Here is a 20281-nt window from a genome sequence, read left to right as displayed (position 1 = left end):
TCGATTTCACATGCTTTTGACTGGCATCATTATTTTGGTACAAAGCATCAGAGAGTGTCAAAATTTCAGAGTAACTTTGATAATCATCTTGTGTAAAATTTTTTGGTTGTTTTTTGGTAATGAGCTCCCATAGCCCTACAGTACCAGGATATCTGGACCAGCTGTTTCTCCCACCCAAATTAATTTTTATGTTGTCCCCTTCGAATGTAACTTTAGATTTGCCAATTTTCCATACTACACCTTCATTACCCTCCATAGTTGGATACAAACCAAATACTTCATCTTTTTTCGAATTTTCCAGTACTCAAATAATCCCTTGCCAGGGGACCCAACTCGATTTTCTCTGATTCTTCTATAGCTGCTTTAGCAGCTGGTTCCTTAAGTACCAGGGTGTGTGTGGATACTAGATAATGGCATAGGAGGGAAATCTGCATAATTTTTAGCAGTAAGAGGTACCAATTCATTGATGAGGTTTTTATTTTGTTCTGTAACACTCTTAATCTCTTTACCAAGACCACTGATTGCATCGATAATAGGTTGGTCTTGACGCTTGTGTTGTTCATAAAAACCTCGATTATCTGATTTCCAACCTTTGAAATGTTTGGACAAGTACTCTCGTAATTTCGAATTATCTTCTATTTTATGTTTCATCATATTTTTTTTTTTTTTGATAAATGGTTATTTTATATCGTTTCAACGTTTAAAAAGTCATTGATTTTATTTCTAAACTTACCATTGTTAGGTTTCTGAGTCATGTCAATAGTAAGAAATCCAAAATCGTCGCTGTTCCAACAAGATGAACAGAATTTTGAAAATTGGTTGTAATTTAAGTCTCCTCCTACATAATCATCGTATACATGTTTCAAATTAGTATGATCTTGACGAAACAAACAGATTAAGTTTGTATTATCTCGTAGTAATTGTTTGGGAATTTTGGAATAAGTTTGAGCTAAATAAAAGCAGTCTATTTCTTTGTGACGACCCTGTGTAAAAAAATTTCTAATTTGATTCTGATTTTCCAGAATAACATCATCGAATACCACAACAGAATTTTTTAAACATTGGTCGAGAGGTTTTATTGTTGATGCTAATGTAGCTATGCCCAGTATCTCTTACAACTTCATGAGTTGTTGGTATTTCGGTTGTTCTGAACTTTTAGAAAACACATACAAGTGTCTATTTTTTCAATCTAGCCAATTGGGGGAAGCAAGAAATTATCAACCAGCAAAGTGGTTTTTCCACAACCTGATGGGCCTGCAATGAGGCATCTTATGTTATCAGGTAACAACTCTCCATTTTTTTTATTAGTTTCCACTACATGTGGTAAACGCTGTACCACATTCCATGTTGGTGTCAAAGAATCACCTGGTTTGCTTCTATCCAACTTTTGTCTGGCAGACCTAGCCATTTCACATACGATTTATTATTTTTCTTCTTCAATAAATTTCTCGATTAGATATGTATCTCGATATTTTGTTTTACTAAGTTCTTCTTCATAGAATCTCCCTTTCAATATTTTGATTGATTGATTGATTTAGTTTATTTTACTTCGCGTTTTGTGCCTCTTGGCTAATTTGCGAAGATGGGGATGAGTGATGAAATTGATGAATGGACATTCACAAACAACCAAGCCCGACCGGGATTCGAACCCGCGACCCTTGCCAATATTTTGTTATGATTATCTTTTATTATATATGTATTTCTATTCCCTGGTAAAACTTGAACCACTGAAAAGAACTCCGTATTCCAATTTTTAGTAAAACCTTTTTCGAATAACTGTTTATATTTACTGACCCTTACCTGATCCCCTATTTTAAACTTTGGCTTTTTGGTAGTGTATGTATATTTTTTACAATAAACAGTAGAAATCAATCGTTGCTCATCAGATTTGGTTACCTCAGCAGGTTTCATGTGAATAGTACTGTGTACTGTATTGTTATAATCATGGACTAGCTCAGGTAAAATTTGCACCCACTTATAATTACCCTGTAGAGTGAATTGTCTCCACATGCGATTTTTTAATGTTGTGTTGAATCGTTCCACTATACTAGCTTTCAGATCACTGTATGTAGAATAATGTTTAATATTATGTTGTTGCATTAACTTAGCAAATGTAGAATTGTAAAATTCTTTCCATCTGTCTGTCTGTAAATATTTTGGAATCCTTCCCTTCCTAAATATCGACTTAAAAGCCTCGGCAACACAAGTACCAGTCTTGGATTTTAAGGGAACAGCCCATGCATATTTGCTAAAAGTATCAATAACTGTAAGCATATATTCATAACCATGATTTATCTTATCCAAATTTTTTAAAGTGCCCCTTGGAGGGGCCATCTCAATCAGATCAGCCTGAAACAAATCATTTACACCTTTTGTTACTACACTTAATCGCTTGTAATTGCGACGGGCTGGTTTGTGTAATTCATGAACTATATCTTGTCTTGATATCGAGTTCATAGTGAGAATATCGCATAAAATGGATTGTCCTCAGGGTATAACCGTTTTATGTCAAATACTAGCTTGTCACCAATTATCAAAAACTGATAATTGTTCATCGTCATGTACTTTATATTTATTGGTAGACTCATCCCAGTATGCAATAGGTATTTGAACTGCCTTGTGTATACCATCTTTTCGCACTATAGTAAACTGAGGAACTTCAATATGTTTTCCATGTTTTAGAAAACTAAACTTCAGAAATTGTAAACTACCATCAACAAAAAATTCATGTACCTGAGTGTACGGATATAATTTGTAAACATTGCCAGCATTGGCGTACGTCCAGTGCCCTCGAGCATTTGGAACACTTCGTAACCTAACAATTTCCATAGAATAAAATTGAGGAGTATCTACGTCATCTAGTCTGCTTAATACCGGTTCCAAGTGTTCGTTGATAGTACGAACCAACTCATCGTAGCTAGGTTTGATTTTTTACATCAACATGCAGTTGTTTATATTCCTCTTTGAGATCGTGAAGTTGAGTAGCAAAACCTGATAAAGCAGATTCTTGACTTGCTTCAAGAGTAGTAATTTGTAACGTAATATTAGAAATAATGTCCTGTAAATTTTCTACAAGTTTCAATTTAGAACTCTGGGTAGCAAGATCGTGTACTTGACTTCTGATTTATGTAAATAATGCATGTAGTTCGTTAATTATTTGATTGTTGGGGAGACTAGCAACAGTTTCTCTGATTTCCGCAATTTCTGCTTGAATGTTTTTGATATCCTCATATTTTAAAATTCGATGTACTGCTCTCCTCTTAGCTCTGATTTCCTGAGAAGTAGGCAAAGCAGCTTCAGTATTCTGAAGTGTGGTAAGAGTTAATTTTATAGCATCGAGTTCTGTTGCATCAGCTGCATTTTTCAAAATTTCTTACAGTTGCGTTATGTCATCCTGCATAGGTGTAGACTGTTGCAGTGTCTCTAATTTACTCTGAATGTCGTCAATAAGATGATTGAAATGCGATAATTCTGATTCAGTATTCAAGCTTTCATGCTTAGTAACTTGCTGTTGAACTATAGCTAGAATATCAGTAATGCCAGGCAGTTTCGATTCCAGAGTTTCCTTTACACTTGTTTGCTCATTTCTCATAGTTGCCACAGTATCTTCTATGTGAGCTATGGTACCTTGTATCTTCCCAAAATCTTCATAAGTCTCCAACTGTAATTTGATGCCGGCAACGCTCCGAGCAATAGCATTTAATTCAGAAGATGAAGGTAAATTATTGATAAAATCTTCCAATGTCTGTAGTTTCGATTGAACTTCTGTTATAGCTGTATGCAGTTCATCTGTCTGTAATTCAGATTTGATACTTTGCAATGTAGGAACTTCGAAAGATTGAAACTGTTCTTACAATTTAGAAATACTAGCATTTACTTGCTCATATTCTTCTTGAGTTTTGATATTCTGGATGATGGTTTGCAGTTCGGTAAGAATACTATTTGCCTGGTCATTGTCTAAATTTATCAAGTTCATTTTTCAAGTTGGCAATATTCTCTTCTAAGTTCTGAAGATTATCTATTGAAGCTAAATTAGTATATTTCTCAAGCAAAGATTTGAGTTGTCCATCAATTTTTACTATAGGATCAATCAGTTGAGTTTGAAGATTTGTAATCTCTGCTTGAATATTTAGATTTAGTGAATTCTGTAATATGAGTAAATCTGATTTCAGTTTCTTTAGACGTACATCTAAACTAGCAATCTCGCTGGAATTATCTAGAATCTCCTGTCGCCTTCTATTACCAAATATATCCATGTTTTTTTTTGTTTTTAGGTATTTATATTAATAAGAGGATAGATTATTCTTATTTCGATAAACAGAGGAATCAATTTATCATACTCTCCAATTATCTCAGCATACAAAAATTCACCAGCTTCCACATCATAAGACGTAACAGGAAGTAATGTACTATGTTTAATTCTATACAAATTTCGACCTATGTGCAAAACTGCCGCATTTGGTGAAGAAATGTTTATTTGAATTTTCCCACTAACAAGTAACTTATATGATGATAAGTTATTATTAAATACAAATAAGTGCTTTCCAGTATCATCGTCAACATGAGACCAAATACTATTCAAGTGAACAAGAAGTAACCCTTTCAATTGATGATAAATTTCTCTAAATACATCCATGTTTACTGGAATTCTCTCTACAGGCAGATTATGTTGTCGCTTTTTAAACCCAAAAATATTCATGACGTTTTATTTTATATTAGCTATTTTTTTATTATATATAAAATATATATTTGTACTAAGTATAAAAACATTAATAAATACATATAGTAAAAAAATATCACCCTGTGCTTAGCACATGCAAAAATGTATAGAGGAGCACTGCAACAACACGACCGTACTCTTCAACTGATCTCGCTAAACTGACTAATCTGTCACGTCACATCTTATCATGACAGGTTAATATTTTATTGAGTTCCAGTTTTTTGTAAGACTATGCCTCAGTATGTTTGGTCTTTAGTGTTATTTTTCAGGTTGGTATATATTGTAAAATGTCAGGAAAATGTCAGACTCTGCAACTGTCGCAGAGTATTTTGGTGTAGTATTTAGATAGGTTGCATAAATTCAAATAATGTAATGCAAAAAAACTTTTTAAGTAGCCTAAAAACATCTAAGACAAAAAGCTAAACAGAAGACACCACGTCAGATACAAGTCATCATAATATTATGTAATAGTCTGTTTGCATAAACATGATGCAAACAGGTTAACTTCTGTGCCATTGTAATGTTGCGTAATGTTATGTAATAGCCTCTTGCATAAGCATGATGCAATAGTTTACCCTTATAAAATACAATAAAAGAAGCTTAATATGAGGGCATCACAATATTATGTAATGTTATGTACTTTAACTCGAAAGAAATTATGACACTCATACCAAGTACGAGATAAAAAATCACAGATTTGCAATAGCATAAAATCGACAAAAACATCGTCAAAATAGGTTTTCCATTGTTGTTAAATTAATAAAAATAATAGGCCTCCTACCAAGTATTAGTTTGAATCGCTAAAATATATGTACTTGTATACTTAAAGAAAACTGGAAAAACTCACAGGTGTCTGTCAAGTAGACCGGAAGTAAATAGGTGTAGGTGGGTGTGGGTGTGGGTGAGTGTAGGTAGTTGTGGGTTGGTGTCGGTGTGCATGGGTGTAGGCATTACGTACTTTAACTCGAAAAAAATTATGACACTCGTACGAAGTATGAGATGAAAAATCACAGATTTGCAATAGTACAAAATCGACAAAGACATCATCAAAATAGGTTTTCCACTGTGCTAAAATTAATAAAAATAATAGGCCTCGTACCAAGTATTATTTTGAAAGGTACTTATCCTTCTACTTGCACAGTCAAAGATCTGTGACAATAGTAACAATAATAAATATTGGAATTATTATTCCCATGCAGCATGGAGAAAAGCAGAGCATTCCAAACACACGTGTCTTTAAGAGTGAATGTCTTGAATATAAAAATATGATGGCACCAATGATTTTAAATAGAAAAAATATATTTGGTATCTGGGCTGCAACAATGTTCAATGAACATGCATTTTTTTTTGTATGAACAATGAGCAGTAAATGAAGAAAGTTTTTGGTTCATTGTAAGCGGCTAATGCAGACAAAGATTAGGCCGACAAGAATACATAGTCACCAGTACACCTTTTCATTGTTTAACGTGGCCCGCTTGAATTTCTGAATTCGAACAATGAGCTTAACTATTGTGAAATGTTTTGTTGGTAAGATCAGCGAGACAATCCAGATGTGAATTATTGTGCACATGCATAGTAGATTTTGAGAGCGGCATTGGCGCGTTTCTCACTTGATCATAAATCTTGACAGAGTCGTTTGGGATTCGTCAATATGTCTACACAATCTAAGCAACTGAATGGTTAAATTTTGCAATTTTCTTTGAAAAACCGCGTAGTGACTCTCACGAGAATTGTGAAAATTCCACGCAATGGGAACATGCTTCGTCGCAGTGTGGCGACGTTATTGTGAACGTTCTTCCCGGTACTGATTTCGCATCCCCTTGTGAATTCTCAAGTGATGCTAAATCGACGTGATAAATGTGTTGCTCTCCAAACCGACTTTCGAACGAGGGCCTTCCCGATGGCATAGTGGTAACATAATCATATTATCAAGGGCTTGGTTGAGGCACATTGCACAATATCCATAAAGTGCACTTAAAAGATCAACCCAAACTCAAAACCTTTGAATGCAAAACTAAAGTCAGTGGTACTGAGCAACATGTATAGAGTGCCTCTTCATCATCCTGTGAGAGTTCCATACTTTGGTCATTTCAATTTATTTTTAATATATTTGCTTGTAGTCATGGATCTTCTTCACACCTATCATATACAAATAACTGTTGACTAGAGAATTTATTTCTCAAAAAAGTTGACATGCTTCTAGAATTTGTTAAAAATCAAAGGACTTGAAAAAGTAATTTCCTTCTATTCCTTTCATAACAGTGTTCGGAAAGTTACTTTTAAAAAAGGTAACTAGTTACAGTTGCAGTTACTTGCTTAAAAAAGTAACAGTTACAGTAACTCATTTCAAAACGTAACTCAGTTACATGTACTTCAAAAGTAACTGTAAGTTACTCTTACAGTTACTTTCTGCTGAAAATTTTCTTGCAACCAAATTTCACAAATCGATCATTAATTGTAATAAAATATTTTGTGAAGACTAACAGGTATTTTACTTACGTTACTGGAATATAAGTCTTCGTATATTTTAAAATAAAGTTTTCTCCTGTGCGTGATGCCATGAAGGTGTATAGGAGGTGTGGAGTTAGAGCCCCACACTTTCTTGATTATGGCCGAAGGTGGGGGTGATGTGATGAACACCACGTCACCTGGCATCCTTTACCTTCCAGAGTTTCCTCCAGATAGGTTCTGGAGCCACTTCAACGGGTGGAAAAAATCTCGGTTCTCCCCTTCCGAGGATTGAACCCGGGGTCTCTCGCATAGTAGTCAGGCACTCAAACGACTTTTTTTTTTAAGGAATACCCTATGCGGTAGTATCCCCCGTTATTAACATTTTCTCAGTTTTCACGTACGTCAATTTTCTGTCTTCCGTATTCTCATTGGAACAAACACAACATCCATGTCCGAAACGAACTAGAATCCGGGACCCCTGACATATAGTGCTTTGTGCTAACCACTCCGCCACGGAGGTTGACCTCAGCTACCGCGACTTAAATATTTGTATTTATTATCATTGTTGTTCTTAAGGAATGTCCATTGGAGTGGGGGGGAATCTAGACACTGTATAGAAAGAGAGAGAGAGAGATCATTCACGTACAGAGGTCTGTTTCGCATAAAGGGCGTGTCAGAGAGAAATAAATTTGTTGTACAGTTTCAAGTGTCCGTGAACCAGAAAATGATAAAAAATATAATGTAGTAGCCTATAATTGGAGGTTATCAATGAAGGTGAAAATTGCATTTTAAACTTACCCCTTCAGTTCTCTCTGAGACCATTACATAAACAAGCGAGAATGATCGTTAGGGTCTTCCTGATTGTTTCGTTTTCCACCTGAGTGTTGTAATTCACTATTGTATCAATAATAATGGTGAGATCTGTCGTATCTGTTATTGCAAGAAAATGGGTTCTCCTTTAAATCTTAAACGAATAGCACTTACCAAAATGTATTATTTTTTTCAAAATGTCCAGAAATGCTGAATAATAATAAATAAATGAATCCTAACTGGAAATATTTTTATATCCATTTTTAAATTATCAGGAACTGAGATAAATGAAATCACATGGAGACAATTACATTGTCTTCCATCTGTATGTGCTTTTGCTAGCTCTCGTCTTCTTCAGTTTCATTCATACTACCAGTATCGTTGAATTCTTTCGTAAAAACACTGAAATATTGCAAAACGTCCCTTTTCAGCTTAATCCAATATTATAGCAAAGAAAAGCTATCGGATGCTGCTTACAGAATTGGGAAGTTACAAGGTAACAGAGGAACACTACAGAGGAACAAATTAGAGAAACAAGATACGCTTCACAACCAGACAACTGATAATTGCAAACTGTCAGCAATAGGAAGGAATTTTCATCCTAGAGGCTTATCTTCCTGCTTCTGCGAAATCCACCCCTCTTCCGAGGTGTGTACATTGCTTTGGAATTCAGGTCTACCAAACGAAAGATGAAACACAGGATAAACCTTGAAATTCCTGGCACATGGCTGGAGCCTATCGACTGACCACCGCCAGGAGATAAATTTAGTACAACAACTTTCTCTTTTCCTCTTCATCTATTGTTTGCAAGAATGTCTCAAAGAATGGGTTTTCATATCACAGCAGAAACTAAATTCCGGTTCACTTCGAGTCCAAAATCGCCAATAATTTATGACACTTACATAACGATTTAAGTGTCGCAAAGTAACTTTAAAAGTAACTGTTAAAACATTACTTCTATCATAAAACGTAACACAGTTACAGTTACTCACTTTTAAAAGTAACTAGTTACAGTTACATTTTCTCAAAAAAGTAACTGTTACTTGTAACTGAGTTACTTGTAACTAGTTACTTCCAAACACTGTTTCATAAATACATTTATGTAGATCTCTATAACTTCATAGTAGTAGTGGTGGCAGTAGTATTAGTAACAGCAGCAGTATTAGTAGTAATGCTAGTAGTAAGTAAACTAAAATAAAACACTGGTAAGTAATGTGAATTTGGATAAACAGTGTTAGAAATAACCCCCCTTCTTTAATGAAATCCTGCGTACGCTACTGTTCCTACATAATTTTATTTTTTTAAAATTGTAGCAGTGTTATTGATTTTAGCGAAAAAATTATAAGACAATTGAAGATATTATTTAGAGTATTCAAATTTTTTTAAAAAATTGAAATCGGTTGATAAACAGCTGAGAAACAAGCAATGTGAAAATATAAATTTCACCATTTTGAATGCAATATGGCTAAGCACCAAAATGAAACACAAGGTTTCTGGTAAGTCTTGAAGCTTTCTGGCGACGAATGATGAATTAATTCTCTCTAGAATTTAGTCAACAAGGTTTCTAGTCAACTTGGATGTGCTTTCTCCAGTGATGCTAACAATGATTAAATTAGATATGTCACAAATTTATGAACTTTTTTGGGGGGGGAGGAGGTTGCAAGTGTGGATAACTCATTAAATATTTGAGCATGCAGCTTATCATTTAAACAGTTGTACGACATGCTCATGGCCCATGAACTTGAGAAACGACTGCCTCTGAAAGCAATTTTTTCAGTAGTTTCAGGTTGCTAAATTTTGGGTGAATTAATTGTAACATTCGCATTTCCTAAAGCATTAAAAAGTGACCTTCACAGAAGCAGCCCTGGCGTCACAACCAAACTTTGCAGGTATCCATGCAGCAGAATTTATACATACATACACAACCTGTAGAAGTTTCATATTCATCAAATTTGAAGAGACTTGAACAGGCACCCCCAGACCACTTGACATGACCCATCTTCTCTTTGTTTCACAATTTTGGGTCTGCCCCCCACCCCTCGATCCAAATCCTGGGGTTTTAAAAGAATATTCTAGAAATTATCAACAATGAATGCATATCAGCAAGGAGTCGAATTTGTTGTTTTTCTCAAGTAAACATTATAATCTTACTAATAGTCCTGAGATCAGAACATAAATAATAAAATTTGATTAGGAAATCCAGCAGAGGCATTGCCTGAAGGTGTTAATGTGCATTCCTAAAACTTAAAACTCGATCAAGATATTTCAGAGCATAACTCATCTTCGTACTTGTTAAGGAAGGGCATTCACTGTACCATGAAGGTCCTCAACTAAAGCTATATGTGTAGAATGAAAGCTCAGAACAAGATCTGTGAAAACCTAATATTATCATCGTTGGCAGCAAATCAGTTTTTAAGTTAAATAATAATGAACTTCAATCGAGCATTCAATATTGCTGTCCTTAAACAAGTCTCGGTATCTACCAATCTTTCATCCAGACACAGTTCATCAAAATTATGTTTTACAGTTTTACATGTTGAACTGCTCAACTTTCAAATTTTGGTTCAATTCCTTTTGTTTCAGCTAGCAATTTAGCAGCGCTTCCTGAAAATTCTCTCTATTTATGGATAAAAAAATTGAAGCACTTTCAAGGAGGTGCGAAGCTTTTCCAAAACAACATTTTCTGATTGCAGAACTTGAGTTCCTGTTTCAACAATTTTTGTTTGCAACATTATTTGATAAAGTAAATTATATTTTTCTGTTCTTTTTTCCAGTGATACAGCTTGCTATCTCTCATCGCCTTATCTGCATTCTAATATTATTCTTGAAAGTGCCTTTAAGAGACCTAAGCATAACGAAATTCATCTGATTGATTGAAATGTAGAAGAAAATGGGGTTGGGTAAAGTTTCTTAAGTGTACCTCAAACTAAAAGTTGCTATTGTTTTCCACTTTTGACTAGTAAAATGGTACAACTTTTTAAGGGTTTCATAAAAATGTCTTACTTCAGTGATTTGATTTGACATGTATCAATCATCATTCAAAGTAGTTTTAAATTATGGGCTGCTCAGAGAATGTATTTAATCATTTTCTGTTTTAACCTTATTATAAATCACAGCACCATCAGAAAGACACTTATTTAATGAAAGCCCCTTTTCCTGTTATAGCATTTCTTTCCAATCCAGATGTGCCTCGATCTTTAATTTCTCAGAAACCAAGAAAGTTTTCATTCACATTCATCGCAAGAAATTGTCAATTGATCGCTTATTGGCTACTTTATAAACAACAATATAGGCTTAGGTCTGAACTATGAATGAGACAAACTTTTCATTATCACAACCTTCTACTTCAAAGTCTTTGCAAAAGCGATAATTGTTCGTGCCAAAAAAAACAAGAAAGATAAAAATGTATTAATAGTTTCTAGAGTTTCTGAAGAAATGTTGTTAACAGATTAATGTCGATAGTACAAAGCAAAGAGGAAAAAAATAAGAACAGTGCCTTTTTTCAAGACAACATTAAATGGGTTAAAATGTCCATGTAATTCATCTTCAAAATTTGTGTAAATGTTGCACATGAAAAATAAGAAAATAATTTGTACTCTTCTTTGGTCTCCCTTAGGCTTTGAGCTTACCTGCATTGCATACACTGGGGCCTGTATATGCCCCTGCCAATGAGACTAGTAGTAACAAATTGATTCAGTGAATTTTATTTATGATCCTCATTCAAAACAAACACATTAACTATAGGTGGTACAATTTTCCTTTTTAAAATGAATATTGAAATTAATCAATTAGAAATAAAACAATTTTTCATTAAAAGCATACTAGCATTTCACTAAAAGCATACCAATGTACTGCTGTAGTAGGATTATTTTTAACTGTGCATTAGTATTCTTGTAAAATGAATATTGAAATTAATCAATTAGAAATAAAACAATTTTTCATTAAAAACATACTAGCCTTTCACTAAAAACATACCAATGTACTACTGTAGTAGGATTATTTTTAACTGTGCATTATATCTTTTTTTAAAGATAGTAATCATTACTGTGAAGAAAATGGAAATTATTAATTCATTATATTGTGACAGACAGACAGACACGAAGCTAACTATTTATGGTGTATTTGTTGTTTCATTTTCATCAAAGGTCAAAATCTGATCTTTGTATCCCAATTTCTTCCTTAACTTAATTATTTGGTCCAGTAACTGTTTGTCTCGAAGTTTATACTGCAATGAACAAAACAAAATTTCACTTTATAAAAATAAACTGTAAAATAAATTTAAAATGTGAAAACAACAAATGTATTAATGAAGGTATTACATAGACACAAAATTATTGCATATTAAATTTATATGTTCAATGTTCAATGGTGGAGAAAAGTACTCCCCAATAGGTACCAGTAGCCCTATGGGAAAAGTATTTTATTCCACCACTTTACAGGATATTCTAATATTTTTCAAATATTTTAGAACTAGAAACAAGTTGAAGGAAATAATGTCAGTGTATAATGTTCTCAAATTGGACATAGTCTCCATTCCAGTTATTCATGATTGTGTGTTCATCATGCACTTCTTCTTTCTGTGTACATTAAATTACATGGATTAGAACAATTGTTAGCAAAACGTTTTAGTTTGTTTACACAGTGTCCTCCAAATAAAAATGAAACCATCTAGTCATGAAAGTTCAAAAGAATATTTGATAAAAATATAGTTGATGCAATGATATGGTGTAAAGATAATTGCTAAAAACCAGAGTCTGGCAGCAGATATTGTAAGAAACGTGTCCTTGACTTTAAAAGAGTGAAAAGTTGAAATAGCACACCCATGGACACTGTTGCTTGGACAATAAAGCTTAGCCTTCATGAATGTAATTTGCAAAGGAAGAATTCAGACAAAGTTAATAGCCTTGTCATAATTTCATCACATTGTTTTTCTTTTTAATAAATTCTATTTCCCAGGAATTTAACCATATTTCTTTTCTTACTTTCTTCTCAAGATATTTCTCATTTTAATACCATGTTGCTGTTCCACAATGTGATCGAATAAACCTGCTTTTAAATTGGATTTAACAATATCCATACAAATCTTGTGACATATCTCTACCCACATACTTTTGTGAGCATCTTGCCAGCATAAGCCTAACTAGCAGGAGGGTTAGGGTATCCAGACCCCCTTTGATCTAAAATTCAGCTACCTGTGCTTTCAGAGTTGAGGAGTCCAAAATAATGATTATGAATCAAACTCATCACTACTTCGAAAGACGAATGCATAGAAGTAGAAATCTGGGAAATGACATCCTAAACTTTGTCTACCTTGAGATCACCTATTTAGCCTTGAAGCAATTATTCAGTTTCAGGACGAAGGTCACTTACTCTGTGCCAAGACAATGCATTAGACACATTCGGCATTATTCCTTCTGTCTCTTCAGTCCTTGTGGAAAATCTCTCTTTTGAATCCCGCGCAGACAAGAAGGTCTGCCTTGTGAAAAGTTCCGTGTAGGTCAGACATAGTTCTTGGAATTTCAAGTATCTGCGCTAATCTCGACTTCCCTTTGTAAATTTAGAATTGGTCAAGTACACAATTATTGACCAAAGTAGAGCAGTCTGAATTATCTCATGTTTTGGTATCAGGGAACTCGAGGGAATCATTTTATTTGCATTAATTTGCAATAGAAAACGTTCACCAAAAACATATAGCCTATAGAAAGCAAAGTCATGCTGAAGATCACTGTACTGAAGTTTGTTGCCTGATTACGTATTAATACACTAGTAAGTTTTACCTATCTTCATTCTATTTGTGATGTTGTCCATGTTAAAGGACATGCTGCTGTGAGGCTAGTGGCAGAGTAACAACTTCTCTCGAGTGAAAGTAGAGAAGGGGGGGATGACGATCTCTTTAGTTCCTTATTTTCTAGATGCCAGAGAAACATGTCTGTGTATATTCTTATGTTCACGGATGATTTACTGTTAGTTTAAAGACATGTACAATTGAAAGGGATGAGAAACACCGGCATAAAGCTTCTGGTGTAACATTTTTTTCTCACATCAAATTTTGAGTTTCATCAACAATGAAGAATATTGTATTAGATTTTTGCATGGGTTAAAGTTGGGGAAATTGTGATAATACATGCTCTATAGCCAAGGAGAGCAAAATGTGTTTGGACTTGACACATGACTGTAGAAAGTGTCTACAAGACAAAACTATCTGTAGTATCTAGATCAGATAATTATGTGCACACTATTTGTCAATGTACATGCATATTATTTACACACCTGTTATTTTTTAAAATTGCCATACATGCAGCACAGTTTTGGAGAAGGTTATATAATTTAGAACTACATAATTTGTATTCATGCCCAGATATTATTAGAATAATTAAATCAAGAAGACTTAGGTGGGCAGGCCATGTGGCACGAATGGGAGAAGAAAGAGGAGTTTACAGGATTCTTGTTGGGAAACCTGATGGTAAGAGACCTGTAGGAAGGCCAAGACGAAGATGGAGGGACAACGTTGAGATGGACTATAGAGAAATTGGTAGGGATGGAAAAGAGTATATAGATCTTGCTCAAGATAGGGACAAATGGAAGGTCTATGTTGCTGCAGCCATGAACTTTCGAGTTTAAGAAGTCTAGAGAGTTAGTTAGTTATGCAGCATAGTTTTGTTGAACCTGTGTGTATGAAGTTGTTGCAAAAGACATGTTTCAACAGATCGTTGATGTCAGCCTTCATAATGATGATGGTCGTTGACCGACACGGACGGGCCTGACAACTGGAGAGACAGCATCACTGATGGGCCCCAGTGGAAGCAGATCAGGCTTATGACTTTGTAGATGGTGTTATTGACTAGCTGCTGAGGTATATGGTCCTGACAGGCTCTTCATCTCTTGGTGGCAGTCTTCTCTGCACGCAAGTTCACACAGTGAATGACACCTGATTTCAGCAAGATGAGCAGCCTGCAGCATGGAGATGTTGGTTCTGTACTCTCTCTTCAGGGGGTTTGATTCTGTACTAATTTCGGTCTGTACACTAATTGCACACTCACCACAGCTATCTAGTCCCTATATTCAGGATGCACTCACCACTTGTGCAGTTTGTATGGCTGTACTATGTTCATCATATTGCAGAAATCGGTGTTGGTTCTTCTGCATATGGGTGACTGTCCAGGTTGATGTCCTAGGACAGGAATGTTCAACGCGAGATGCGAGAAACGTCGCGAGACGTTTTGTGGTCGATCGCAGTTAGCTATAGTAATTATACGAACATACGTTATTTGAATTCAACTTCTATAATGTATAATGGATTGATTCATTTTCAATGCAAATAACAGATTCTAAATATTTATCACTGCTATTATTTCCCTATTTTTTTTTAATTTTTTTTTTTAAGTGGCGCAGTTTTGAACTTCATCGTGTTTTGTTCCCTTACTGGTGCCAGCATGTATGACTCAGCCATACAGGCAAAGATTAGCGCTGACTCCCAGTCGCCTTGCTGTGCTCACAGGTTTAGAGTGAGTCTGTGTGACTGCCTGTCGAAGAGGTGAAAACAGTGTGTTTTTGCGAGTGTGTGACAGTGTGATTGATGTTCAAATGTGTTTATACATATGTGCGTGTGTAATGTCGTTGTTTGAACAGGTAGGAATAATAATAGAAAATGAGTGCTCCTAAAAAGAGCAAAAGCTGCCATTTTCACAATGAGTGGGAAAGCCAGTACTTTTTTGTAATAGTAAAAGACAAAGGTTGTTGTTTAATTCGTAACGCCTCAATATCATTGCCAAAAAATGGTAATTTAGAGCGTCATTGTAAAGCACTGCATAGCAATAAATACGATGCCGATTTTCCGCCCAAAACTGACATTCGTAAAGCTAAACTGAAAGAACTTATATCAAATTTAGTTGCTCAATAACAATTTATGATGAAACCAACTTCACAATCTATCAAAGCTACCCTGTGTTCCTTCAAAGTTAGCCACCTGATAGTTAAAAATTGCAGATCGTTTATCGCAGGGGAATTCGTCATAGAGTGTTTTCTAGAAATAGCTGATAATCTTTTTGAGGGAAATAAGAACCAGAAAGAGATCTCAGCTGCTGTTAAAGATGTTCAATTATCAAGAAACACTGTTGTGTGGCGAATCGAGAAAATGAGTCAAAACTTAACTGAACAATTGTTGAAAGATCTTTCTATTGTGTTGCTTTCTCACTCAAATTGGACGAATTTACGGACATCAGAGACACAGCTCAGTTACTAGCTTTCATTAGGATGGATTTGGTAGATTTTAAAGTTAAAGAAGAACTGTTAGGAATGATATCTTGTTTCCATTACTACTGATGGGGCAAAATCAGTGACCAGGCATGTTAATGGCCGAGAGCATGAAGACTTCCCTGATTTCCTTGCATACCACTGTATTATCCATCAACAAGTTTTGGCAAGCAAAAGGCTTAACACAAAAACAGTCATAAACGTAGCTTTTAAAATAGCAAATTCTATTTGTGGAAAATAACTTCAAAGGCTGCTATTTAATCTCATTCTTGAGGAAGGGCAACCTGATATCATTTCTCACATTGATGTCAGGTGGCTGAGTAGGAACACATTTTTGCAAAGATTTCGTAGTTTGCTGAGTAAAATTAAATCTTTTCTGAAGGAGAGGGGAACCGAGAAACCAGAATTAGAAAATGATGAAAATTAGAAAACGAAAACCAAAAGGTAAGCCATTTCATTTCAACACATATTACTTTTATTGTATATTTATTGTGTTATTTGTATATTTTCCTTATAGTGCTTGACAATTAATAGTAGCTCACTACCTGTTGAAACTATAAAAAGTAGATCACTACTTGATTGAAGTTGGAAATGCCTGTCCTAGGATATATGTAAATGACTTTTTGTGGGCTTCTTCCCTTCAATTTTCCTGAGCAAGATCTATCCACTCTTTTCCATCTCTACCGATTTCCTTTAGGTCCATCTCAACGTTATCTCTCCATCTTCATCTTGACCTTCCTACAGGTCTCTTACCATCAGGTTTCCCAACAAGAATCCTGTAAACTCCTCTTTCCTCTCCCATTCATGCTCATGGCCTGCCCACCTAAGTCTCCTTGATTTAATCATTCTAATAATATTTGGACATGAATACAAACTATGTAGTTCTTAATTCTGTAACCTTCTCCACTCACCTGTCTCCTCATCCCTCTTAGGTCCAAATATTTTCCTAAGGATCTTATTTTCAAATACTCTCATTTTATGTCCCTCTTTCAATATAAGGGACTGGGTTTTGCATCCATATAATACTACAGGCAAAATTACTGTTTTGTATATTTTAACTTTTAGTTTCTTAGACATTATGCGAGAAGATAAAAGTTTATCAAGGAGAAAAATAACACACATTTCCTGAATTAAGCCTGTTTTTATATACCCTTTAATATGATTTTCATTTGTTAGTATTATTACTAAGAATTTGAATTTGGAAACTGGTTCAAACAAGTTGTTATCAATAATTAGATTTTGATTATTACCTAACACTTGGTTTTGACCTGTAAGGCCAGCCGCACAACGGATCTGACACAACGAGACGTGACAAGTCAATTTTGTTGCAAACCAACTTGGCAGATGTTTAACATGGGACCCTTATGAGCTGCCACACGCGTTGCGACAGTCTGTGACAAAACAGTGAAGGTCGCGGGAATTTGGTTTTGAAGGAGCACGATGCGACAAAATGCTCTGCCCATGTGCGAATCCTTTCTTCTCAGCGGACCACCTGCATGTGACTCATCACTGTATTGCTTGACAGCACATATACAGGGTGATTCAGAATTCCTATTACACACTTTTAGGTGTTGTAGAGGGGACTTAGGAGATCAAGTTTTGATAAGGAACACATGTCCGGAAACATACCATTTTGGTACTACACAGATGACAAGATCACATAATTTCACATGTCACGCTTCACGGTAGGCAACCCACATTGACAGAGGGTGTCGTCTTCAGTCACCTGATGTCATGTGTGCTGCTTCCAACATCATCTGTTTACAATCCGGTGTGCTTTGACCTTCACATCAGTTGCTATTCAGTCATTGCAGAAGACAGTACAGTATGGTTGAATACATGTTTGCCGAGAACACCGACATGTTGTTCATTTACGGCAAAGCTGGACGTAGAGCTGCGCAACGTCTGTATGCAGAGCGTTTTCCACATCGTGTCACTCCATGACATACCATTTTTGTCCGATTAGAGCAACGGCTGTGAGAAACAGGTAACTTCAAAGTTGACAGGGTCGACTGTGGTGCTCCATGGACATGCTGCACTATTGACGTTGAAGAGGAGGTCCTTCATCGAACTGACGAGAACCCATCGACGAGTACTCACACCATTGCACTTCACATGAATGTGTCTCAGAGTGGCATTATGGCATATTCTTCATGACCAGCAGCTTCACCCTTACCACCCCCACAGGGTACAGGCAATGGGTCTGGCAGATTTTGTGCCACGTGTCAACTACTGTGCATGGTTTCTACACCATTGTGTGAAAGTTCCCCAGTTTCCTCAGCTTGTTCTCTTTACGGATGAAGCGCATTGCACCAGGGAAGGTGTTTTCGACAGTCGGAACAGGCATATTTGGGATGATGAAAATCCTCGTGCCATACATTATCTTGGATTTCAGCAACAGTTTGGCATCAATGTATAGGCTGGTATCATCGATGGTCATCTGATTGGGCCGTACCTACTTCCAGGCTGCCTAATGGGTCCGAGGTACTTGACCTTCCTGCAAGAAGTATTGGCGCACATTTGCCAGCACATGTGGTCCCAACATGATGATAGCATACCAGCACACTTTTCCCATGACGTCCGACAACATCTCAGTCAAACATACGGGGACATTTCACGGTGGACCAACTCCATGGCCACCACGATCGTCAGATCTAACTCCTATTGACTTTTTCGTATGGGGCCACATGAAGAGTCTTGTGTATGAGACTCCTGCAGTAGCGTACGCAGGATTTCATCAAGGGGGGGGGGTTATATCGAAAAATTTCTACAAATTCACATTACCATTGTTTTATTATACTTTAATTAATTAATAATAATCATAAGTAAATAATTAATAATACTTATAATTAATTAATTAATTTAATTACTACTAATAGTACTACTACTGCAGCTGCTGTTACTACTTATATCACTACTATTATTAAGTAGTAGAGATCTACATAAATATATTTATGAAAGCAATAGAACAAAATTACATTTTTTTGTTTCTTTGTTACGAAATAATTGTCTAGTCAACGGTTATTTGTATATGATAGGTGAGACATTTCAAGTGTGAAGAAAATCCATAAAAACAAGCAAATATATTAAATTCATTGAAATAATCAAAATATGAAACTCATTCACGGAACTGCGCTGGTCTAGTCTGACAACCTCGTGGGAGATCCGGGTTCGATTCCCGGAATTGGTTGGAATTTTTCCAGCCTTGTCTCCGCACCCAGCCTCATATCAATGGGTACCTGAGAGCAACCCTTGGGGATAAAGGCTGTCGGAGCATGGTGCTGATCACATCCCCTGCAAAATGGCCGAGATCGAGAATGTGTGTGGCGCACCACACTACTACGTGTGCCTTCATGGCACGGTGCTTTATGCACGGGGAAATTTACATTACCTTTACCTGCGACGAAGCAAGGAATTTTCACAATTCTCGCGAGAGTCACTGCGCGACTTTTTTGCAAAAAAATTGCAAAATTGAATTTTGCGGCCGCTTAGATTGTGTTTGGAATGTTGTGTTTTTCTCCATGCTGCATGGAAATAATAATTCAAATTATTATTATTGGTAGACTATTATTATTATTATTATTATTATTACTGTCGCAGATCTTTGACTATGATAAATTAGCCACTTTTAATTTTTTCTACAGCATTTTCCAAAATATTTCAAAAAATCAAGGGGGGGTTTAAACCCGGTAACCCCCCCCTTGCGTACGCCACTGGACTCCTGTAATGTCGGAGGAAGACCTGGTTGCATGAGTTCTGGCTGCAGCCGACACAATTCAGCACACACCAGGTATTTTTGAGCGTGTTTATGCAAACATCCTTCGGAGGTACACTGTTTGCAACGAACTTCAGGTTCGCCACATAGAGCAGCTCATTTAGTGATGCAGCTAAAGTAAGAGATGTGAAATTATGTGATCTTGTCATCTGTGTAGTACCAAAATGGTACATTTCCGGACATGGGTTCCTTATCAAAAATTGATTTACTAAGTCCCCTCTAGAACCCCTAGAAGTGTGTAATAGGAATTCTGAATCACTCGGTACATGTAA

The 20281-nt window shown here is 35.8% G+C and overlaps 1 protein-coding gene across 1 annotated transcript in view; it reads right to left on the bottom strand.

The window, feature by feature from the left end:
• Window positions 1-11851: 11851 nt before the first annotated feature.
• Window positions 11852-20281, bottom strand: part of LOC145988126 (cilia- and flagella-associated protein 70-like) — a 210283-nt gene continuing 201853 nt past the window's right edge. The window contains exon 20 of the mRNA XM_083122956.1: window positions 11852-12206. Coding sequence (XP_082979082.1) covers window positions 12093-12206 — 114 coding nt within the window. The 3' untranslated portion in view covers window positions 11852-12092. The remainder of the gene's footprint in view (window positions 12207-20281) is intronic.

Source organism: Lepisma saccharinum, chromosome 5 (assembly GCF_977018435.1).
Source record: "Lepisma saccharinum chromosome 5, izLepSacc3.1, whole genome shotgun sequence".
In the NCBI taxonomy this organism is placed as follows: domain Eukaryota; kingdom Metazoa; phylum Arthropoda; class Insecta; order Zygentoma; family Lepismatidae; genus Lepisma; species Lepisma saccharinum.
The sequence above is the reverse complement of the archived record's forward strand: the minus strand, read 5'-3'. Positions and strand labels throughout refer to the sequence as shown.